Below are 23938 nucleotides of genomic sequence, written 5' to 3'. Positions count from 1 at the left end.
TGTCTGGCCATCTGCACCTGGGGCCGCCTGTGAGCTCCTCCCCCTAGCGCAGAGAGAAAAGAGCTGGGGGGAAGGGAAAGGGTGCTTTTATTCAGAGGAAGGAGCAGCACCCACCCCCACCTTCCAAAACACAGGCTGGAGCCCGGGAAGAAGGCAGCTGCTAGAGGAACGAAGGAGGCAAAGGTGAGGCCCGCCTCCACCAGCCACCACCTCCTCTTTCGCCTGTGGATCGCTATAGACCCGGGGCCCCGGGCTCACTTAGATGGTGGGCAGGCAGGGATCTGCTGACACCCAGCCTCAGGATGCGCACTTTGGATCAGGGCGCTAACTCCAGGGGCCCGAAGATGAAAGGCAAGAAGCCAGACTCCGGGAACCAGAGCAGAGGGGGAGGGGAGAGCCCGCTGTGGCGCTGGCACCCCCGGATGGAGTCTGTCATGGTGGGGTCGGCAGGGAGGTCCTGCTAGTCAGGAGGCTGCTGGCAGTGGCAGTGCCTGGCGACTGGCCCAGTAGCGGTGGTAGGTGTCTTTGAAGAGGTCCCGGCAGGCGATGTGGGCGTGGAGACGGGCACAGGCTAAGAAAGCCCCAGCTAGCTTGCGGTGGAGAGCGTAGGTCTCCTCGGGCGGTGGGCGCAGCCGGTGCCGAAGCAACACCGGAATGAGGCCCTGTATTCGGCGAGCAGTCTCTCCAGAGCCGAAGTCATAGGGGCCTGAGGCAGCAAAGGGCTCCCCCAGGATCATCACGGCTTCCACGTGGGCGTCAGAGAATGCCTAGGGTGGGGATGGCCTCTGGTTACTTCAGAAGAGGCGAGCTGCAAGGGCTGGGGCGTGACTCACTTGCCTAGGATCCACCAGTGAGCGCCTGGGGGCGGGGCGGGGCTCAGTGGTGGAAGGCTCGCATTGCTAGCCCAAGGTACCCTAAGAGACAGTAAGTCGTCACCCCCCATCCACAGCACCCCCAGCTTCCTACAGACAAGTAGCTCCAGCACCCCTTAAACCCAGGACCCCTAGAATAGACACACAGTGCTCCACCACCACCACTTGGCCTCCAGCTCATCTCTGGGCTCCTGAGGACAGAAGTCTCCACTCCCTCTCACCCTTTCTCCATTTGCTGCTCAGTGGAGCTAGGAGGCTCCTTCCGCCCTCCGCGAAGGCACTAGCCCCCTAAAGAAAGCAGAGCGGCCGCCAAGCTGCCCCTTGCTGCTCAGTGGCAACCAACCTTGGTTTCAAAGCCTGTAAGGAATTTGAGGTCCTGGGACTTCTGCAGGACTCGGCCTCTGTCTCCATCTGCCGCCGCCTTCACCACCTGGAGTGCGAGAGGGCACAGCTGTGTGGGTCAAGGGAGGCTCTGGGGTCTGGAGGTTTTTGTTCTGAGGCAGAGTCTGCTACAGCCTGGGCTACCTTCAACTCCCTGTAGCCGAGGATAAGCGTGAACTCCTGATCTTCCTGCCTCCACTTACCGGAAGTGAAAGATTACGGGTCTGCACCAAGTTACAAGGGAGGTTCTAGATAATTAGGAAATACCAGCCAGGGGAATGTGGCAGTGCTTGCAATCCTAGTACTCAGGAGGCGGGCTCAGGGCTGTGAGTTCAAAGCCAGCCTGGACTATCACGGACCACTGTTAAAAAGGAAAAGAGGAAGGGGAGGAAGTGGAAAGGGAGTATTTTGCCCAACCTAGATCTACCTCCGTTTTCACCTACCTAGGGACCCTCTTTCACCTAGAAGCTTCTCTCTCCCTATTCTGTCCCTGCTCTATCTCCCTCGAGACTGTTGAGAGCCTGCTGGTGGAATTGGTCAGGTGCTCTGCCATCCGTTGGGAATGCAGAACCGTCTGGAAGCTGCCTTGGTGAGTGGCACTGAGGACAGCGTCGCATCTGTTGCTGAGTCCAGATACTAGGCAAGGATGGGACAGTGTCTGAGTTGCCGGAGGCCATCTCTCCCTCCCCTATTGGGACTTTGAACCCCTCGGGTGTAGGGATCCCAGCTGCGTCCAGTTGCACTGGGCATGAGAGATGGCACCCTGGATGCCCTCGGCTATCCCTGTGTGCAACTCGGTCCCTGTCCAGTCCTGCAGGAGGAGGCATGGAGGCTCCCGCACCAGTTCCCTTGGCTTCAGGGGACGCTAGACAAATTGTAGTTGGGCCTCTGCTTTCTAATCTGTGGACTGGAAGTAAGGGACATTGGCCACCGTGTGCAGCTCAACACGATGCCCGCAGAGGAAGTACCTTTCCAGCTGGGGGGCTACTACTGCCTGCTGTAGCCTGTAGCTGTCTGGCCATCTGTTAGCCATCTCTCCAGCCCCTTTTTCTTTTCTTTTTAAGATTTATTTATTTATTATGCTTACAGTGTTCTGCATGCATGTACACCTGCAGGCCAGAAGAGGGCACCAGATCTCACTATAGATGGTTGTAAGCCACCATGTGGTTGCTGGGAATTGAACTCAGGACCTCTGGAAGAGCAGACAGTGCTCTTAACCTCTGAGCCACGTCTCCAGCACCCCCAGCAAGTACTCTTAAACATCTCTCCAGGCCCTGGATGACCATTTCTGTTCAGAAGCGCCACTGTGCAGAAAGGATTTCCCTAAATTTCCTCTTGTGGTCATCTGAGTAAGAGTGGCCTCATAGGCTCATATAGTTGAATGCTAGGTCACCAGAGAGTGGAACTCTGAAAGATTAGAAAGATTGAGAGGTGGGGCCATGTTGGAATAATTGAGTCACAGGGTAGGTGGGGAGTGGACTCTGAGGTGTCAAAAGCCTATGCCACGTTCAGTCAGTCTGTCTGTCTGTCTCCCTGTGGATCAGGACGTAGCTTCATCAAACCTGCCTGCCACCACACGTCCCGCCATGATGCTAATAGGCTAAGCCCCTGAAACTGTAAGCCAGGCCCAATTAAAGTGTAGCCTTGGCGACGGTGTCTCTTCACAGCCACAGAACAGTGACTAAGACACCTCTTGACCTTTGCACATTTGTCTGGAAATGCTTTTAGCCTCTTCCCGACTGGTCCTTTGCAGCCCTCGGCTCTCAGGTCAAAATCTCCTCCTCCAGGAAGCCTTCCTGGAGTCCTCAAACCGGGGCAGGTTCCTCTACATCCCCGGAATGGCCCCTCCCCCCCCCCCCCCACTTTCTCAGCCTAGCCCTGAGCTCTCTGGGCCCTTACTGTAGTGGGACACAGACTGAACTCTGTGACGGGGAGACAACTGTCCCCGGTATCCTCCAGAACAGGGCTGGGCCGGAGGGGCTCTCAGAGAATGTCTCAAGTGACAGTGACGACTAGACGGATGGAGAACCCAAGTCGTGTGTTGACGTGAGTGAGATGGCCTGTGCAGCCGCTGGCCGTGGCTGACTGGGAAGGGAAACAGAACAGGTGAGGACGCATTCCCTAAGGAGCTACAGCTTCCTGTGAGGTGCAGGCTGCGAGCCTTTCCCTCAGAAGGGGGGTGAGCAGGGGCTGGGACAGGGCTCCGGACCTAGACTACCTGCCAGTCACAGGCCCACTGGGGTTTTGTGCATTCTTTCCCTAAGCCTCAGTTAATTCTCCCGTAGAACCAGTCTCTGAGTCTCTGAGGGCTGGAGAAATGGCTCAGAGGTTAAGAGCACTGGTTGCTCTTCCAAAAGGTCCTGAGTTCAATTCCCAGAAACCACATGATGGCTCACAGCCATCTATAGTGAGATCTGGCGCCCTCTTCTGTCACAGGCACACATGCAGGCAGAATATTGTATACATGATAAATAAATAAATCCAAAAAACAAAAAACAAAAACAAAACCACAGGTCTCTGAGTGGCCCTGAACACTTTCAGTCAGATACTACTTGTAATACTAATACTAAGTGGTTCACAGTTTTATTTTGGTTTTTTGAGATAGGGTTTCTCCCTGTAGCCCTGGCTGTCCTGGAACTCGCTCTGTAGACCAGGCTAGCCTCAAACTCACAGCGATCCAGCTGTCTCAGCTTCTGAGTGCTGGGATTAAAGGCGTGCGCCACCACTGCCCGGCCAGCCCCATGTTTTTTAGTTCCAGTGCGCTGGTCCTTCTGCCCTGACCTCACTGTCCAGCTTGAGCCCTGACCCTTCAGAATCGCCGAGGTTCCTGGTTCTCACCTCAATGTAATGGTCCGTGAACTCTGTTCCAAAAGCCCGGCTTGCACCGAAGTCCAGCAGAGTCACCTGGGAACAAGGGATGATGGGAATGCAGGGAGCTGTTGACATCCCCACTGCCTACTGAAGTAGCCAGGATGCATCTGCCTCTCTTGCTGTTTGGCCACACCTCGAGACCGTTATGGATGATTAGAGGCAAACACTGTATCAGTGAGCCGCACCCTGAACGGGGAGTCCCAGATGGCTGTGAGCAGCCATGGGGTGCTGGGAACTGACTCAGGTCCCTCTGTAAGAGCAGCCAGTGTAGGGTTGAGGATTTAGCTCAGTGGTAGAGCGCTTGCCTAGCAAGCACAAGGCCCTGGGTTCGGTCCTCAGCTCTGGAAAAAAAAAAAAAAAAAAAAAAGAGCAGCCAGTGCTTCCCACCACTGAACCATCCCTCCAGAGCCATCTTTTGTACTTTTTACATGTTGTGTTACTATGCATTGTATGATCGCGTGTTATATCATGTATGGCGCATGCGCGGAGGTCAGAGGATAGCTTGCTGAGTCCGTCCTCTCCTTACGCGTGGTCCCGCGGATGGACTCGAGGGCCATCAGGCTTGGTAGCAAGCATCTCTACCCACTGAGACGTCCCTCTGGCCCTTGGGGAGATGCTCTTTAAAGTAGCCAGCCTAGCCGATGTATCCCGATTCATATCATAAAGAGCCAGCCTGGTTAGTCGGGCGTGGTGGCGCATGCCTTTAATCCCAGCACTTGGGAGGCAGAGGCAGGTGGATCGCTGTGAGTTCGAGGCCAGCCTGGTCTACAAAGTGAGTCCAGTACAGCCAAGGCTACGCAGAGAAACTGTCTCAAAAAAAAGAAAGAAAGAAAGAAAGAAAGAGAACCAACCTGGTGGCTGGAGGCATCGTACAGGAAGTTGGCCCAGTTGGGATCAGTCTGCATGAATCTGAACTCAAATAGCTCCCGTAGACAGAGCCTCAGGAGCTGAAAGCAAATCTGGAGGAAGAAGACATCTCAGTGGGGCGTCCTACCCGGGCCTCCTGGCCCCGCCCCCTGGCCCCGCCCCAACCCACGCGGAGAAGTACCTGATTCCGGGTGTCCTGGCTCAGGCCCTGGCACTGGTCTAGAGGGATTCCCCCAGCCAGCTCCATGACTAGCACGCGCGTGGTGCACAGCTCCTGTACCACGGCCGGCACTCGGAAGAAGGGGTCATCGGCCAAGAGCTTCCTGGGGCAGGAAGATGGCGAGGGTTGAGAGAGGCTCAGTCTGAACTGGCCGTTTTACTGAGAAACCCTTTAGGCCGTTCTGTTCTAGGCTCTCCCCACCCCCCACATATACACACACTAAATATTACAAATTCTTTTTTAAAAAGTTTTAAAGTCAATGGCTTTATGGTCACTGCTCACTCCTTGGGGTCACTAGAGAGTCCCTGCCCACTCTGTAGCTTCCCGTTCCGACATTTCAGTTACTTGTGGCAAACCGTGGGGCTAAAATGGAGAGTTCTGAGCTGGATGTGGTAGTGTGTGTCGGTAACCCTAGCAGTGGAGAGCGGAGGCAGGAGGTGGGGACTTGACAGCCAGCCTCTGTGACACAGCACATTCCAGGTCAGCCAGGGGACATGAAGACACCCTGCCTCAGAAAGCGATCAAGAGAGAAAAAGAGGAGAGGGCTGGAGAGATGGCTCAGTAGTTAAGAGCACTCACTGGCTGCTAGGCTGAGTTGACAACACCGCTAGGTGGCTCACACTTGGCTGTAACTCCAGTTCCAGGGGATCTGATGCCCTCTTCTGGCCTCTGTGAGCACTGCATGTACATGGTGCACAGACAAAGCAAAAAACCCATATCCATAAAATAAAAAGGAATCTCAATTAAGAAAAGAAAATGCAGCCGGACGTGGTGGCGCACACCTGTAATCCCAGCACTAGGGAGGCAGAGGCAGGCGGATCGCTGTGAGTTCGAGGCCAGCCTGGTCTACAAAGTGAGTCCAGGACAGCCAGAGCTAACACAGAGAGACCCTGTCTCAAAAAACAAAAACCAACCAAACAACAACAAAACACAACAAAAAGAAAAGAAAATGCTGGGCTGGAGAGATGGCTCAGAGGTTAAGATCACTGACTGCTCTTCCAGAGGTCCTGAGTTCAATTCCTAACAACCACATGGTGGCTCACAATCATCTGTAATGAGATGTGACGCCCTCTTCTGGCCTGCAGGTGTACATGCAGGCAGAGCAATAAATATATATAAAATCTTCTTTAAAAATTCTCAGTGAGAGCCAGGCGTGGTGGCGCACGCCTTTAATCCCAGCACTCGGGAGGCAGAGGCAGGCGGATCGCTGTGAGTTCGAGGCCAGCCTGGTCTACAAAGCGAGTCCAGGACAGCCAAGACTACACAGAGAGACCCTGTCTCGAAAAAAAAAAAATCTCAGTGAGGACAAATCTACGTGTGAGACTGTAATGGAGGAAAAAAAATTGTACTAGTTTTACTACAAGCTGCCAAAGTTACAGGCACAGTTCGTGACAGATGCTTAGCTAAGGTGAGTGAGACAGTGGATAAAGTGGCACAGGCCTGTAATCCCAACACACAGAAGGCTGAGGCAGGAGGATGACAGTCTGAACAAAGGTGGAACAGAAGTCTTCCTAGTGACGCAAGAATGTTGCTGCAGGTAAACAGTGTGCCTAACATGTAAGCTTGACTTCGCCGTACCTATGCACAGGAAAGAACCAATCTACACAGGGGTTGGGACTAACTGGGTTTCCGGCATCCACTGGGTGGTAGTGGTGGTCTAGGAGCGTGTCCCCCGTAGACGTAGGAGGGCCCTGGGCTCTAAACAGTAGTAAATAAAAGGACCCACAGGGGGTGGTGCACGCCTGAGAGCCCAGCAACTGGGAGCTGGAGGCAGGCCGTGTATGACCAGAGCGCAGGCGTTCCTTCCAGCAGTGCCTAGGCCGGCCAGCAGGTGGACGGCTGCAATATTATTAGTGGCGCTGCCCCTGGTCTACCGCTGACACCCAGGTGTGGTGACACATGCTCATAACCCAGAGAGGTGGAATTCAAGGGTATCCTCAGCCACGCAGGGAATCTGAGGCCAGTCAGGGGCATATGGCATTCTCTCTCCCAAACATATAAACACAAGGGCCAAGGAGATCGCTCCATTGGTAAAGTGCTTACCACACGGGCATGAGGTCCCAGGTTTTATCAGAACCTAAAAACGTTAGGTGTGGGACACAGACGTGTAATCCCAGCCATGGGGAAGCAGCACCAGGTGGGTCCCTGGGGCTCGATGGCCAGCCGGCCCAGGCTACTTTTCCGGCTCTGGGCCAGAGAGAGGTTCTGTCCCAAAAAACAGATGGGCCCTAAGGTTGCTCTCTGGCCTCTGCACGCCTTGCATATGCAGAAGCACACTTGTCTATACGTCACCTTCCGATAAAGACAAAAGTCCTTCCTTGTCTGTTTTGGCACTGGACAGTGCTGGCCGGGGCGGATAGAGGACAGAGCCAGCCTCAGGCCTAAGCCTTCACCAGAAGCCACGGCCAACAGACTGACGGGGTATAAACTGAGGGAGAGGTGTCTAAGTCGACCAGGAGGTGAGGAAGTGAGGGATGCTGGGAACAGGCGGATGGGCAGGTACCAGAGGTACGAGCAAGGCCTTGGAGGATCCTGGGAGAATGGGGTTGCTCTGGCCTGTTGCCCAGTGTCACTCGGCTTCACAGGGTCCTATGTCGGCTTGGTATTTAGTCCTAGTTTGTCCTCTCTGCCACTGGCTTTACCTCTCAAGAGCCAGGCCCGTGCTAAGCATTTAATCAGCACACCTCCCCTATGACGATGCTCTCCTGAGGCCACCAAACAGAACCAGGCCACACAGCCTGGGAAGGGCGGCCCCGAGACTGAAGCCCGCATCCATCAGGGTCCAGGACAGACGCCTGGTGTGACTACTACGGTCTCGACTGTCTCCTCACCCTGTGTCCTGAGCTTGGCATGCTGGGAGACATGGCCGACTTGTGAGCCGTGCCGCAGAGGTGCCTGTTGCTTATTGTTTTGGGGGTTTGTTGTTTGTTTTGCTTTAGGGGACGGTGTCTCATGTAGCCCAGGCTAGCCTCACACTCAGCTATGCGTCAGAGGATGACCTTGAGCTTCTTCCGGCTTCTACCCTGTTGGTGCTAGGATTATAGGCACAAGCCACCACACCTGGGTTACGCGGTGCTGGGGATCAGACCAGAGCATGATGCAAGCTTTGCAGATACCAATTGAGCTACAGCCTCGGACTTGAGCTGTTAACTGTTGCGCGTGACCGTAATTCCAAGCCGTAGCCACACTGTTCTCTACAGCCGTAGTCCGCTCATTTCCCCTGCCACCAGATAGTCTGCCATCGAGACCCGGATATGGTAGCACGTGCATGTAATCCTAACAGTGGAGAGGTGGAGGCAGCAGGGTCGGGTGTGCAGGCCAGCCCAGCAGGGGGTGGGGTGGGGGTGTAGCTAGAGGGATGGATGGAAGCACATTTGCTGTTCTTTCCAGAGGAGTCAGGTTCTGTTTCCAGCACTCACATTGGGTGGCTCTCAATTGCCTGTAATTCCAGCTCCAGGGAGAATCCAAAGTCTCACATACACTTAAAATAATTTTTTTTTTTTTTTTTTGGTTTTTCCAGACAGGGTTTCTCTGTGTAGCCTTGGCTGTCCTGGACTCACTTTGTAGACCAGGCTGGCCTCGAACTCACAGCGATCCGCCTGCCTCTGCCTCCCGAGTGCTGGGATTACAGGCGTGTGCCACCACGCCCCGGCTTAAAATAATTTTTAAAAAGATTCAGCCAGTAGTATTGAAAACACCATCACAGCCAGGTGTGGGGCACAGCTGTAATCCCAGCGCTTGGGAGGCAGAGGCAGAGTGACTGATGCAAGTTCGAGGTCAGCTGGGGGTACACAGTGAGAGCCTGACTCAAAAGTAAAACCACAGCCTATTTATCCGCCTTGCTGAACAGATTTGATAGATGTGGGTTTCCGGGTCGGAACTCGTACACGTTGGGGCTCTGAGCAGTCTAGAAAACTCTGATGGCATGCAACAGTATAAACACCCACAGAATTTATCAAGGAGGCCAATGGTTGGGTTAGTAAGTATGTGACAAAGAGGTTCTTTCGGGGGCTAAGGACACAGCTCAGTAGGTAAGCTGCTTGCTACACAGAGTAGCAAGATCCCCAGAGCCATGTGAAACAGCCACGGGTGGCAGTGTATGCCCGTGATCCCAGCACTGAGGAGATAGACACTGCAGGGTCCTGAGGGTTTGCTGGCCAGGTAGCCAGCCAGATCAGGGAGTTCTGGGTTCAGCAAGAGAGGGGCAGCAGTGATGACTCGGGTTCGATTCCCAGCACCTACTCACAGCCATCTGTAACCCCAGTTCTAGCAGATCCAACGCCCTCTTCAGGTCTCTGTGGATACTGCATGCATGTGGTGCACAGACATACATGCAGGCAAAAAAATCCATATACAAAACACCCTAAAGGAATTTTGGCTAAATAAGTAAATAAATAAATAAAGTAAAGTCAGGCATGGTGGTGCATGCCTGTAATCCCAGCACTCAGGAGGCAGAGGCAGGTGGATCTCTGTGAGTTCAAGGCTAGCCTGGTCTACAGAGTGAGTCCAGGACAGCCAAGGCTACACAAAGAAACCCTGTCTTGAAAAACAAAACAAAAAAAGGAGTTTGGTTTGGTTTGGTTGTTTTGAAACAGGGTCTCACTATGTAGTCCTGGCTGGCCTGGAACTCCCTATGTAGATGAGGCTGGCCTTGAACTCACAGAAATCCACCTGCCTCTGCCTTCCAGGTATTAAGATTATGGTGTGCATCACCGTTCCTGGTTTAACATGAAGTTAAAAAATACATAAGGTTGAGCTGGCCTGATGGCGCACGCCTTTAATCTCAGCACTTGGGAGGCAGAGGCAGGCGGATCTCTGTGAGTTCGCAGTCCAGGCTTCCCAGATGTTAGCACTGGGTTTTGGGTTTCTGCCCGTCTACTGTGTAGAAGGTGCAGTCTGGCGCTGGTGCTCTGCCCTGATGCTGCGGGATTGCTTGCCCTTTCTGAGCTAGCGGGTCTATCAGCAGCATCCCACGGTGCAGCCGAGCCCCTTTGTGTAAACACAGTGCCTATGCATTTGACAGAGATCCAAACTGACACACTGAGAGGAGTGACCAGCTCAGGTCCCCAGAGGACATGCAAGAGTAAGGAATGGATGGACAGATAAAAGCGCCAAAGAAAGGAAAAAGAAGTCTGTGGTCCCTTGGAAGGATGCTGACTGCCAGAGGCTACTGAGTGCCATATCCCCAGTCCAACCCGGCCCAGACGGGAGGGAAGGAATTCCCAGGGGCCTGCACGGGTGTCAGCTTACCTGAAGGTCTGGGCACAGGCGGCTTCTCTGCGGTAGTCACACTCCCAAGCCAGCTCTTGCTGCAAGGCCTGCAGGCTCTGCTCGGCAAACAGGCCTGGGGGAGAGGGCCAGCCATGGCAGCTGAGGATGGCTGCCTGGCCCCTGCCTGAACCCTCAGGGCTGCCGCCCCCCCCCCCCCCCCCCCCCCCGTCTTCTCAGGCCCCTCACAGGTTTCTCACTGTCCACGTAACTTTTGTTTCACACCTTTACCCACCCCACCCCCCATTTTAAAGACAGGTTGTCATGTAACTCAGGCTGGCCCCCAAGTTTATATGCAGCTAATGCTAACCTTCATGTCCTAATCCTCCAGTTCCCATCTCCCAAATACTGGATTACAGACACGCTACAGTGCTTGGGCTGGAGAGGTGGCTCAGAGGTTAAGAGCACTGACTGCTCTTCCAGAGGTCCTGAGCTCAATTTCCAACAACCACATGGTGGCTCACAACCATCTATAATGTGATCTGGTGCCCTCTTCTGGACTGCAGGGGTACAAGCTGATAGAGCACTGTATACATAATAAATAAATCTTAAAAAAAAAAAAACAACAATGCTTGGCTCTGCATTTGGGATAGGGTCTCTCTATAGAGTCTAGGCTTGACTGCAACGTTCAGCAATCCTCCTGCCTCAGATTCCCAGTGCTGAGAACGTAAGTGTGAGCCACCAGACCTACTTTACCCACCTTCCCTCTTCCTCCTCCACAACTGTGGTCTCTGTGGATGTCTGTCTCCTGGGTTTGGCTCTGTTCCAGGAACTCTGTCCCCAGCCCTGAAACTGTTCTTTTCACTTGCTACTTAGCCAAGGATGACCTTAAACTTCTGGCCTTCTTACCTTCCTCTCCTGAGTGTGTGTGGGGGGTCCTGTGTGTACCACCACCCCCTGTTTGGTACCAGAGATCAACCAACCCTGGGCATCGTACATGCCAGACAAGCACTCTCCTGAGCTAAGTCCATCCCCAGCGGTCTTTGCCTTTTGTTTACGCTGACCCTCACACTGCCCTCCCCCTCACACTGCCCTCCCCCTCACACTGCCCTCCCCCTCACACTGCCCTCCCCCTCACACTGCCCTCCCCTTCACACTGCCCTCCCCCTCACACTGCCCTCCCCCTCACACTGCCCTCCCCCTCACACTGCCCTCCCCTTCACACTGCCCTCCCCCTCACACTGCCCTCCCCCTCACACTGCCCTCCCCCTCACACTGCCCTCCCCCTCACACTGCCCTCCCCTTCACACTGCCCTCCCCTTCACACTGCCCTCCCCCTCACACTGCCCTCCCCCTCACACTGCCCTCCCCTTCACATTGCCCTCCCCCTCACACTGCCCTCCCCCGCACACTGCCCTCCCCCTCACACTGCCCTCCCCCTCACATTGCCCTCCCCCTCACATTGCCCTCCCCCTCACACTGCCCTCCCCCTCACACTGCCCTCGGGCTCTCACCTCACGTCTAAGCCTGCCTGCATTTTCCTGCTCCCTTTCTTCCCAGCAAACTCACCTTGCTCCATCTTCTACAGGTGAACTCTCGCATGACCCAACACAAGCATGCTGCCCAGAAACTCCTCTCTTCTGCGTCTGTGTTTCCCTCGCACCCTGCACACCTGTCTCTCTGCCATCCGTGCATTTGATCTGGTCTTGTTTCTTTGTCACTCATTCTCCCGGAGCTTTCCCCACTTGGTGTCCTCCTGCCACCCGTGTGGTGCGTGTGACATGCGTACACTCACAGTGCTGCCCTCAGTCTAGCCTGGCTCCCCCCCCCCCCCAGGCATCCCTCCCTTGGTGGGGGGAGAAGGGAGCACCTTACCCTCTGGCAGGCCCACACTCATCTTGAGCAGGGACAGAAGGTTCTGCACGTCACTTTGGATGCTCTGGGCAACACCCGGGTACTGTCGGGAGGGGAGAGGGGGGGGTTGGGAGTCACGCACGCCCCGGGGACAGCACGGTGCCCACCCCACCCTGCCCAGCCTCCCTGCTCACCTGGATCTTCACGGCCACCTCAGTCCCATCCTTCAGCACGCCTTGGTGCACCTGCCCAATGGAGGCAGCAGCAAATGGCACTTCCTCAAGAGAGGCCATCTTGTCTTGCCAGTCCCTGCCCAGCTCCTCTTCTAGAACTCTCTGAAATGTGCAGACATGACAGCTGCCGTCATGGCCCCAGCCAGCTGAGTTCATTCCCTGTACTGTCGTGTGTGAGGGAGCTTGTTCTGTCAGCAACCCTGGCATTCCCTCTGGCATTCCCTCTTAGCAAATGCACCATTTTACAGGTGCGGAAACTGAGGCCCAGGCATTATTGTTTCACTTTGTCTTTGAACCAAGGAGATAAAGGTAGATTTATTAAGAAAAATGGGCTAGGTGGTGGCGCACACCTTTAATCCCAGCACATGGGTGGCAGAGGCAGGTGGATCTCTGTGAGTTCAAGGCCAGCCTGGTCTATAAAGAGAGTTCTAGGACAGCCAGGACAATTACACAGAGAAACTCTGTCTCAAATCTGCACACCCACGCAAAACAAAAAACAAAAAGAACAACAAAAAAAAAGAAAGAAAGAAAGAAAGAAAGAAAAGTGGGAAGGAACTCCTAAGACTCAGAGGAATTTCATGAGAGGAATATCGACATTGGGTTTTTTTGTTTTGTTTCTTTTGTTTTGAGGCAGGGTCTTGCTGTGAAGTCCTGCGTGGCCCGGAACTCACTCTATGAACCAGTCTGGCCTCAAACTAACAGAGAGATCCTTCTGCCTCTGCTTCTTGAGTGCTGAGATTAAAGGTGTGCGCCACCACACCCAGGCAGACTTTTAATGAAAATTGCTAACATTCCTTGTCAGAGTCATGAGGTAAGATGATGAAAAGGGACTTCCTGTGGTTCTGGCCTGTTTAGAGCAGGGAGCAGAACACAGCTGGCAGGCAGCCATGGGGCTGGAGCCTACGCCCTTACACAGTTACAGAACAGCTCCCAGCCTCCACTTAGTACCAGGCGTGATGCTATCCTATTTAAGGATAAAGTCGTCTTCAGTTTTGTTTGTCTGAGACGGGGTCTAAGGCTAGCCTTGGATTCTCTATGTAGCTCAGGATGTCCCTGAACTCCTGATCCCATAGCTCAATCTCCAAGTCAGGATTAGAGGTGTGTACCACAGATTACGGGTGTGTGCCACAGATTACGGGTGTGTGCCACGGATTACAGGTGTGTGCCACGGATTACAGGTGTGTGCCACAGATTACAGGTGTGTGCCACAGATTACAGGTGTGTGCCACAGATTACAGGTGTGTGCCACGGATTACAGGAATGTGCCACGGATTACAGGTGTGTGACACAGATTACGGGTGTGTGCCATGGATTACAGGTGTGTGCCATGGATTACAGGTGTGTGCCATGGATTACAGGTGTGTGCCGTGACGTCCTAGCGTCATCTCCTTTAACCAATCACGGCTCAAACGTACATGTCGCTCATGTGGGACAGGGACAGGCTAAGAGCTTTGCGCAATATAATCTAAATGTGTTGCAGACTGCATGTGGATCTATGCACTCTAGTGACATGGGCTACCTACCAATCACCATCCACCCGAACTGGACACTCACCAGCATCTGCCAGCGGGGCATGAAGTCAGCGCTCTGGCGGACCCTCTCGAAGATTCGCTGAAGCTGGGGGCTGATGAAGCTATTGTCTTGGGGAGACAGTGGGATAAGGGGTAACAGTGAGGGAGATGGAGGGCATCCGAAATCAGGGCTTGCTGCTGGGGGTGGGGGGTGGGGTGGGTGGAAATGAGGTCACGGGTCAGGAGTTGAGGGTCACGCTGTACCCTGGATGCTGAGCATTTGGCCGATCTTGAGGGCAGCCCCCCGTACTGTACATAAGGTCTGCACAATCCTCTCAGCGTTAGCCTCGGAAAGGAAAGGGCTGGAGCCGGAGCCCAGTCCAGAGCCGCCCTCTATGGAGAGAAGTGAGCATCAGTATTAGGTGCACAAAAGGAAGCTCTCAGCCAGGCGTGGTGGCGCACGCCTTTAATCCCAGCACTTGGGAGGCAGAGGCAGGCGGATCTCTGTGAGTTCAAGGCCAGCCTGGTCTACAAAGTGAGTCCAGGGCTACACAGAGAAACCTTGTCTCAAAACAAAACACAACAAAAACAAAACAAAACAAAAAGTCTCCCTTGGCTGACTTAGACCAGGCTGCCCTCAAACTCCTAGAAATCCATGTGCCTCTGGGTGCTGGGGTTAAATATGTGCATGTATAGTGGACACCAGTTCCAATTTAACCTTTTTTTTTTTTTAAACTTACAGTGTACAGTCTGGAGAGATGGTTCAGTGGTTAAGAGCACTGACTGCTCTTCCAGAGATCCCGAGTTCAATTCCCAGCAACCACGCGGTGGCTCACGACCATCTGTAATGGGATCTGACGCCCTCTTCTGGTGTGCAGATGTACATGCAGATGTTATACTCATAGACATAAAATATATAAACAAATAAAACCTACTGCTGGGCACAGTGGTGCACACCTGGAATCCCAGAACTCAGGGAGGCAGAGGCAGGCAGATCTCTGTGAGTTCAAGGCCAGTCTGGTCTACAAAGCCAAGGACAGCCAAGGCTACACAGAGAAATCCTGTCTTGAAAAACCAATACAAACAAACAAAAAATTAAACAAACAAACAATCAAACAAAAACTTTACAATACAATATAGCCCAGGATAGCCTCAAACTCATGGAAATCCTCCTGCCTCTGCTTCCTGAGTGCTAATACTAAATATTAAAAGGAAAGTAATATTTTTTTTAAAAACCTAGGTATAGGGATTGACACCTGCACTTCCAATAATCAGTAGACAAGAGGCAGAGGAGGATCTCAGCAAGTTCGAGGCCAGCCTGGGCTACAGGAGACCCTGTTTTAAGAGGGAAAACCAAGAACAAAAACAACAACAACAACAATCTATTAACCACTATACTACCACTGCACAGCCACCAGAGGAGATAATGAAAATATTAATACCAAGAACTGGCAAAAAAGAGCAGCAACTTGAACTCAGCCATGTTGGATGAGAGCGTGCTAGCACAGCCCTCTGACCAACAGGCAGTGAGCATCTGGAAAAGCACACGTCCACACGCAGTGCAGCTCCTCCTCAAGGTGCACACTCCATGGAAAGAAGCAGAACATCACACAGTTCTGAACACCCGCTGACCACCCCGTGCGGCAGGAGCACATCCCCCTGGCATACAGTTGACGCACAGCACATCCCCTTGGCATACAGTTGACGCATAGCACATCCTCCTGGCATATAGTCGACGCACAGTACATCCTCCTGGCATACAGGTGACACACAGCACATCCCCCTGGCATACAGGTGACACACAGCATATCCTCCTGGCATACAGATGACGCACAGCACATCCTCCTGGCATACAGGTGACACACAGCACATCCTCCTGGCATACAGGTGACACACAGCACATCCTCCTGGCATACAGGCGACACACAGCACATCCTCCTGGCATACAGTCAATGCACAGAGGTCAGATTTGCCCACGGTGGTGGATGCCTCTATGTACAGCACTTAAGTAGCCTGAGCAAAGGGCCCAGAAATTCACGGCCTTTAATCTTAGAGCTCAGGAGGCAGAGGCAGGGGGAGCTTTGTGAGTTTGAGACCCGTCTGGTCTATATAGCAAGTGCGGGACAGTCAGGGCTACATAGAGACCCTGCTTCCACATACAGATGGACAGCCAGCCAGATGACAGATCAATTTTTAAGAAGTTAAATTTGGGGCTGGAGAGATGGCTCAGTGGTTAAGAATCCTGTCTGCTCTTCCAAAGGACCCGGGTTCAATTCCCAGCCCCCACATGGCAGCCCACAACTGTATGTAAGTCCAGTTCTAGGGGATCTGACACCCTCACACCAGTGCACATAAAATAACAAAAATAAATTAAAAAGAAAAAAGTTAAACTTGCAGTTACAATCTCTCTAATAAAGTATCAATAAACCACAGCCACAAAATAGTGCTCACTGTATTTTGTGGTGCTGGAGTTTGAACCCAGAAAGTCATACCTGCCAACTAAGTGTTCTACCACTGAACTACATGCTTAGACTTGCTGAGAACTTAAAAAAAAAAAAATCTCTTCACAAGCCAGGCAAAGTGGGGCATGCCTTTAATCCCAGCGCTCAGGAGGCAGAGGCAGATAGTAATAGTAATAGAGGGACAGGTTGTGAGTTTGAGGCCACCCTGGTCTTCATAGTGAGTTCTAGACAGCCAGGGCTCAAAATGAAAAAAAAATAAAAATAAATCTTCCCTATCTTTTAAAAAAATAACAAACCTGGGGCTGGAGAGATGGCTCAGTGGTTAAGAGTGCTGGGTATTCACCCAGAGGTCCTGAGTTCAATTCCCAGCAGCCACATGATGGCTCACAACCATCTGTAATGGACTCTGATTCCCTCTTCTGTCTGGGATTTCACTAGTTGCCCAGGCTTCCTTTGAACTTGCTTTGTAGCCAGGCCAGGCTTGATTTCATTTTAGTCTAGAATATCTCGCTTTTTAAAAGATTTACTTTTTAGTCAGGTATGGTAATGCCTTTCTTTAATCTCAGCACTCAAGAGGCAGAGGCAGGCAGATCTCTGAGTTTGAGGCTAGCCTGGTCTACAGAGTGACTTCCAAAACAGTCAGGGCTACAGACAAACCCTGTTCTGAAAAATGAACAAACAAGATTTGTTTCCTATTTGTGTGTGTGTGTGTGTGTGTGTGTGTGTGTGTGTGTGTGTTACCTGTGTACTATTCTGGAGCAGCCAGAAGAAGGCGCTGGATTTCCTGGAGCTGGAGTTACAGGCAGTTGTGAGCTACCTGGGAACCTGTCAAGTGTGTGTGGCTTCTGTGTGCTAGATAAACAATTTACAGCTGAGCTCTACACACACACACACACACACACACACACACACACACACACACACACACAGCCCATCACTAGTAAGCAGAACTCTCCCATAACCTGGGCCCTCAGGCCAGGGGCTGAGTGTGGCTTTACTCACCATGCTGTGGACTTCCTCCCGGCAGGGACTTCTTGGTCACTTCAGCCAGTGCTCCCAGACCCAAGCCCACAGCCAGCCCTGAAAGACAGGAAAGGAAGCAGAGAGCCTGCTTACCTGGGATCTTCCCTCAGACCCTTTCTCCTGCCTCTCTAATGGACGTCTAGGGATGCTTTCTTGCTCAGTTAGTAGGCACGCAACTCTCCTGAGTCCCCAGTTTTTTTTATTTTCTTTTGGTACTTTGTATTGAACACAGGCTCTCACAGATGTTAACAAAACTCTACATTTTGGGGAGGGTTTTTACTAAGGTGGCCAGTCTGGCCTAGATCTGGTAATGTGGTTTAGGCTAGCCTTAAACCTGTAATCCTGACTCACACTTACCTTCCTTCCTGTAGAGGAATTTTAATTCAGAATGTGGCTGTTCTGGCAAGAGATCACATCCAAAGACCTTTTAGGTCTACGTGATCTAGCTGAAATACAAATCCAGGAGATAGAGGCAAGCAGATCTGAGTTCAAGGCCAGCCTGGTATAGGGCGAGTATCAGGTAAAGAAAAGTTTAGGTCCAGGAGTTATTTTGTAGAAGCAAGCACCCATGTCTGAAAGTGATGTTTAATTGAGTGGCAGAAAAAGTAACAAATCAGAGAAGGATCTGACAGAATAGGATAAGCCCAAGTCTCATGAGGAGAGAGAGAGAGAGAGAGAGAGAGAGAGAGAAGTTTTACTGGGACAGTAATAAAGACAGGCTGCGAGAGAGAATTCAGGTGAAGACCAAATGAGCCAGAAAATGAGAAGGAGCCAGATTAGAGCAGACTGCTGGAGTTTGTTTAGTCGGAGGCCAAGCAGAGCAATTCAGAGGCCAAGAGAGAAGCCAGAGTAAATAAGTCAGCTGGGATGAGAGTTTGAGCCCGAACAGCGGAGTTGAAGCAGCCAGCCCAGAGCTTTAACAAGAAGAAAGGGCGAGCTTATCCAGCAGTTAAGTCTCAGAGGCTGAAAACACTCTAGGCCCAGGTTAGATTGTACGGAGGCTAGAAGCTTCCAGAACTAGGCCTAGGTTAGCAGGAGAAGGCAGTGGTCCTCAGAGATGACAACTGAAACAGGTGGATGAAAGTTCCTTTTACAGCTTCCTTTCTTCTGACACGCTCATGTAGCCCAGGCTAGACTTATATTCATTATGGTACCAGGACTCCTGAGTCTCCTACTTCTGTGTCTCAAGTGCTGAGATTTTAGGCATATGCCACCGCACTCAGCCTTAATTTTTTTTTTTTAATTCGCTATACGTATGTATTATTTTTGGTTCTGGGGCTGAAACCCAGATGTCAGATGTGCTCAGCCTTGGAGTTGCTTCTCAGCCCTTCTCTCTATGCCCAAGACCCTTATTTTCCATGTCTTTCTCTCCCTGCGACATGGCGCAACAGCCTAGGCCTCCTCTTCAACCACCCCCCATGTTCCCTTCTGCTTCCGTTCTCCTCTTGGAGACGAGGTCTCAGCGTGCAGCCCTCAATGGTCTGGAACCGGCTATGTAGACCAGGCTGGCCTAGAACTCACAGAGACCTGCCTGCCTCTGCCCAAGTGTTGGGACTAAAGGCGTGCGCCACCATTAAAAGACTTGCTACGCTGGGCCCCTTGCCTCTTTCGATGTCGCCGTCTCTAGCTTGCGGCTGGCAGTTGCCAGGTGTGCTGTGTGTGCCCCTGCACCTCCACGCTACGTACTGCTGCTAGCGTGTCCCTTGTGTTAGGTCGTTTTGTTCTCACATCCCTGTGACACGTGTTTGACCAAAAAAAAAAAAAAAAAAAAAAAAATCTCACGCTGTGCAGAAAGGGAGACCGAAGATCAAAGAAGTTAAGTAAGCTGCCCAATCATGGGATGAAGATGTCCCTCTCCCCTGAAATCCTGGGCATACCATTGCCCAGGCTCTACCCAGAGAGCTCAACTGCGCTTTAACACCTGAGCTATGGGCTGGAGAGATGGCTCAGAGGTTAGGAGCACTGACTGCTCTTCCAGAGGTCCTGAGTTCAATTCCCAGCAACCACACGGTGGCTCACAACCATCTACAGTGAGGTCTGGTGCCCCCTTCTGGCATGCAGGTGTACAGGCAGGCAAAGAGCTGTATACATAATAATAAATAAATATTTTTAAAAACCCAACAACTTAAAAAAAAAATACCTGAACTATGACCTGTGATAACCTGTAGACAGCAGGATCTGTTATCTGAACCCTTGCAGGGTGGAACAGGGACGGGGGTTGGAGGCCAGACAGGGTTACAGGAGACATCACTGCAAAAAACTTTTGTATGTTGGGGGGTTCTTGGGAGTGTGTGGTGCTGCACACCTTTAATCCCAGCACTTGGGAGACAGAGTTGGGCGGATCGCTGAGTTCGAGGCCAGCGAGAGCTGCGTGGTAAGACCCTGCCTCCAAAACAAACAATGTCTCATGTGTGTAAATGTCAGTGTATTTATATTCAGTTATTTATTTGTATTTTCTCGTATGCTGTTTCCTTTTCCCGCTTTCTTTCTTTGCTGAGACAAGGTCGGTGATGCCAGGCTGGTCTTGAATTCAAGGGGTCCTACAGTAACCCTCTCAGGACCACCAGGCATGCACTACCGGGCTTTTCCATCTTCCAGACTTTGCCTCTCCAGAGCAGGGATTACAAAAGTCTGTGCCACCATGTCCAGCTCCTCCGTTGTCTCCTCTCCTTCCTTTCCTCCCTTTCCCGCCTTTAGATGGGGGTCTCATGGCGTCCAGGTGGCCTCGGACTCGCTATGCAGCCAGAGATGACCTTTCTCCTATTCCAACCTACATCCCGACGGCTGAGTGGGTGGTGGGTGACCTGGCTTCATCTCCTCTTTTAAAAGGTGGTTGCAACACAATTCCTTTACTTCCTGCATGTTTGAACAATGTTGCCACTGTCCTACAGTGCAGTCAGCTCGTCGCCCCCCCTCCCTGCCCCTCCCCCATCCCCTCCCCCCTCTCCCCTCCATCAGTAGAAGAAATAAGCACACAGTGTACAAGATCTTGCTCGTTATAGGTTCTCAATAAGTGTTAAGGTTAACATTCCTGCTTTTTTGGGGTGTGCAGGTCTTGGCCCCTATCACTGTGCCCCTGTCTCCCGCCCCCACCCCCACCCCCACCCCCACCACCCCAAATCTCTGATTCTCCCTTGCTTTACCTGCAAACGTTGCTTCTGATCTAGGTCACATAGAAATTTACCCCCTCCCAAACCACACCTACCCCCAAAGCTGGCCAAGCGACTGATTCTGGAGGCAGGCACCTTGCGTTCGCGGGAGCGATCACTCAGCTGAGAAAGGGGAGAAAGGTGTTAAGGTAGCAGAAAAGCTCTGCCAACCTGCGTATCATGGCTAGGTTGGGGGTCGGCAGGGGTGAGTGGGGGCTCAGGGAGCAGGGATACCTGGGGCCGGGGTGCCTTCCTGAGGCGGGCCTCGCGTGCCCTGCGAATGTCGTCCTCACTTAGGCCTCTTCCAGGCTGGTCCTGATGAACACTTTGGGCCAAACAACTCCTACGTGGCCCCTGCGGAGATGTGGGCTTCAGTAGGGCGGAGGGCTAGTCCTCCTTTTCGGATATCTCTCCATCAGTTTACCCCCATCAAAGCTCCTCCCTCTCTGCTTCTTTCCCTTGGAGGCCCCCTCCCCAGCCTCTTACCCACCAGTGGGGCCTAGGCCCCAGGGCCCCCCAACAGGGCGGACGAACAGTCCTGCCCAGCGGTCCACAGGTCCCGCGCAGCATGGCACCTAGCTCCAGCCACATTGCCTAAGAAATAGTAAGGATTACAGGACTCAGCCTCCTGGTTTGCGCCCTTCTTTGAAACGGCCCTCCACCCTGCTAACGGATTTCCAAGTTTCTCCTGGTTACCGCCCTCCACGTTGGTAGGAACTCGTGTTTTCCCTAAGCGCCTCCCCAACTCCCCTCTGAGACGCGCCTGGCCGTTGCTAGGGCTCTCCCCCTTTGCTAGACACCCACAGATCTTCCTGGAACCACTCTCCCCTTCTCAGAGCCCCTCTGGTTGCTAGGCGCCGCCTTACCCTGGGCTGTTAAGCATCCACAATTCCTCGCTTGTTGCCCACCCACCCCACCTCCAAAAAAAAAGAAAAACACCCCCTTTACGGGGCAACACCTCCTCGGTTGCTAAGCACCGACTCCACCAGGCTTAGGCTCCAGGTCAAGCACATGCTGGGCCTCTCGAACTTCCGGGAACGTCTGTACGCCCGCCCCCTCCGATCAGCTAGCCAATGGTAGCACAGCAGATCTTGACCTAAACAAAAAGCACACCCCGCTGAGTGAGGGGGCGTGGCAAGGGAGGGTGGGTGGAACCCAGGCAAAGGCTCCGTAAGTCTTACTGTAACCGCTGGCACGTGAGCCCCGGTTACACCGCCCATCTTTCTTGAAAGCATCCCCCCTGCCCCTTCCCTCCCCGTTTTTTCCCTCGTCTTCACGACTTTTTTTCCTCTTTCTCTGTCCCTCCTCCTTCTCTCTTGCAGCCAAATATGGACGCCCTGTAAACCCTTGCCTCTGGTGAAAGGGCAAGCTTGCACCATCACGTCCAGCCGCATTTCCTCCTGGCAAGCTCAAAAGCTATCCTATGTGTTTGGATCTCTCCCCCCCCCACCCCCACCCCCGCTCCCCTCCCAGGAGTAGATACACAAACTCAGGGCCTTGCGCATACTAAGCGAGGTCCTCTGCCACTGAGCCACACCCCCAGCAATCCTGTCAAACACACATTCTTCCAAGCAAACATTTTCCCTTGCACACGGAGCCTCTCCGCTTTGCATCAACACCCACATCACAGAAATCCACTGCCTTGCTTATGAACTGTGTCTTGCTTCGGGCCTTTGACATAACTCCCCTTGACGGCACGTGTGCATGCCTGCATGCGTGCATGCCTGCATGCGTGCATGCCTTCCCTCCAGCACCCTTACTCTCCATCCCCCGCCCACTTGGGAGGTGGTTATTCGTGGGAGCCCTCTGTCTCCTGAAGGCCTAACGTTTCCCAGAACATACCCAGTCAAGACTCCCAGTGCTGAGTCAGGAGCTTTGGCATGGAAGAAAACTGACTCAGTCTTCTGGTTGTCTGGAATAGAAGCAGCTGGTGGCTGGCGCCTTTCCCACCCGCCGAAGACTGGGAGAAGTGCAAATTGGTTCCGCTCAGCACCCTACTGTCTGTCTAGCTCCACCCGCGTTGTCGGGAACTGGGCCTCCCCCCCTTTTTTTTTTTTTTTTTTTTGGCCATATGACGTCAGAAGAGCCCTCCTCCCCTCTGGACCTTCTGTTCTCTAATTTGTGTCGTGTGTGAGGTGGGTTCCCGACTCCGGCTCCCTTATTAGCCTATGAAGAGATGACTCATCCTGGAGCCTTGGGCCTGTGAGTACTCAATGTCCCTTCCCCTGGGTGACTCAATTTCAAGACTGAAAAGCACCTCCTCTCCTCCTCCAAAGGTAAGGGTCTGACTCAGGCTGTTCACCATAAGGGACAGGCTGAAAAAAAAAAAAAAAGGTCACCTCAGACGATAATGCTGCAGAGCATGGCTCACAGCGGTTTCACACACCTGAGTTCACAGCAGAGGTCATAAGCAAAGGCTAGAGGCGGGTAGAACTTTAAGTCTCAAAAGTCCTGCCGCTGGTAAAATGGGACCAGGAAGCCTACCCTGGTGGTGCAGGTATATGGTCCCAGTATTTGGAAGACAGAGGCAGATCAAGAATTGAAGGTCTCCTTGGGTTTGAGGCCAGCCTGAGCTACACAAGACCCTGTGTCAGAATAAACAAAATAGAACAATGGAGCTGAAGGTGACATCAGTGATCCCGCGCGCGTGTGACCCCCAGCGTACACAGCAGTGATCGCGCACGTGTGAACTCCAGCATTGAAAAACAAGGGTCTGTAGCCAGGTGGTGGTCGCGCACACCTTTAATCCCAGCACTCGGGATGCAGAGGCAGGAGGATCTCTGTGAGTTCCAGGCCAGCCTGGTCTACAAAGCGAGTCCAGGACAGCCAGGGCTACACTGAGAAATAACAAAAACAAAACAAAACAAAACAATCTGGGGCTGAAGAGATGGCTCAGAGGTTAAGGGCACTGACTGCTCTTCCAGAGGTCCTGAGTTCAATTCCCAGAAACCACATGGTGGCTCACAGCCATCTATAATGACACCTGATGCCCTCTTCTGTGCGGGTGTACATGCAGGCAGAACACTGTATACATAATAAATTAATATATATTATTAAAAAAACAATCTGCTCTGTGCTCTGCCACAAGAGTCAGCCCAAGTCTCTGGCCACCATGTAGGCCAGGTTGAGGGGCTGAGCTCCTGAACATCTTGTTGCTACCTCTAGAGTGATGTGACCACAGGAATGTGCCAACACCCATGGTTTAGACATGAGCTTTATTTGTTGTTTTAAACATCGGAATTCCTTTTGTAAAAAAAAAAAACATTTACCTGGGGCTGGAGAGGTGG

General features: G+C 52.6%; 1 protein-coding gene across 3 annotated transcripts; it reads right to left on the bottom strand.

Moving 5' to 3' along the window:
* Positions 1 to 70: 70 nt before the first annotated feature.
* On the bottom strand, positions 71 to 21747 carry COQ8B (coenzyme Q8B). Of its 3 annotated transcripts, none has more exons than XM_084771613.1 (15): positions 21518 to 21747; positions 21138 to 21245; positions 20886 to 21005; positions 20708 to 20774; positions 17482 to 17559; positions 14282 to 14410; positions 14061 to 14146; positions 12468 to 12608; positions 12295 to 12376; positions 10462 to 10555; positions 5173 to 5314; positions 4976 to 5083; positions 4092 to 4157; positions 1216 to 1302; positions 71 to 767 (listed from the first exon to the last, which is right to left on the bottom strand). In XM_084771613.1, the coding sequence occupies exons 2-15, from the start codon at positions 21240 to 21242 to the stop codon at positions 465 to 467; spliced, it is 1608 nt and encodes a 535-aa protein (XP_084627739.1). In that variant the 5' UTR covers positions 21243 to 21245; positions 21518 to 21747; the 3' UTR covers positions 71 to 464. The 3 variants fall into 3 exon arrangements, with proteins under 3 accessions (XP_084627739.1, XP_084627741.1, XP_084627740.1); XM_084771615.1 differs by having other exon boundaries at positions 21591 to 21747; XM_084771614.1 differs by having other exon boundaries at positions 21610 to 21747.
* Between the last annotated feature and the right edge of the window lie 2191 nt (positions 21748 to 23938).

This window comes from Acomys minous (genome assembly GCF_964271855.1).
Source record: "Acomys minous genome assembly, chromosome: 20".
Classification (NCBI taxonomy): domain Eukaryota; kingdom Metazoa; phylum Chordata; class Mammalia; order Rodentia; family Muridae; genus Acomys; species Acomys minous.
Note: the sequence above shows the minus strand (reverse complement) of the source record. Positions and strands in the feature narration are given on the sequence as shown.

What these genes read in the sequence shown, in the direction of transcription:
- COQ8B (XM_084771613.1), bottom strand. Translation starts at nt 21,242, where the DNA reads ATGTGGCTGGAGCTAGGTGCCATGCTGCGCGGGACCTGTGGACCGCTG. An exon ending in AGGTGGCCGTGAAGATCCAG is followed by an intron (nt 12,377 to 12,467) that starts GTGAGCAGGGAG and finishes CCCTCCCGACAG; the next exon opens with TACCCGGGTGTTGCCCAGAG. An exon ending in GCCAGGACACCCGGAATCAG is followed by an intron (nt 5,084 to 5,172) that starts GTACTTCTCCGC and finishes TTCTTCCTCCAG; the next exon opens with ATTTGCTTTCAGCTCCTGAG.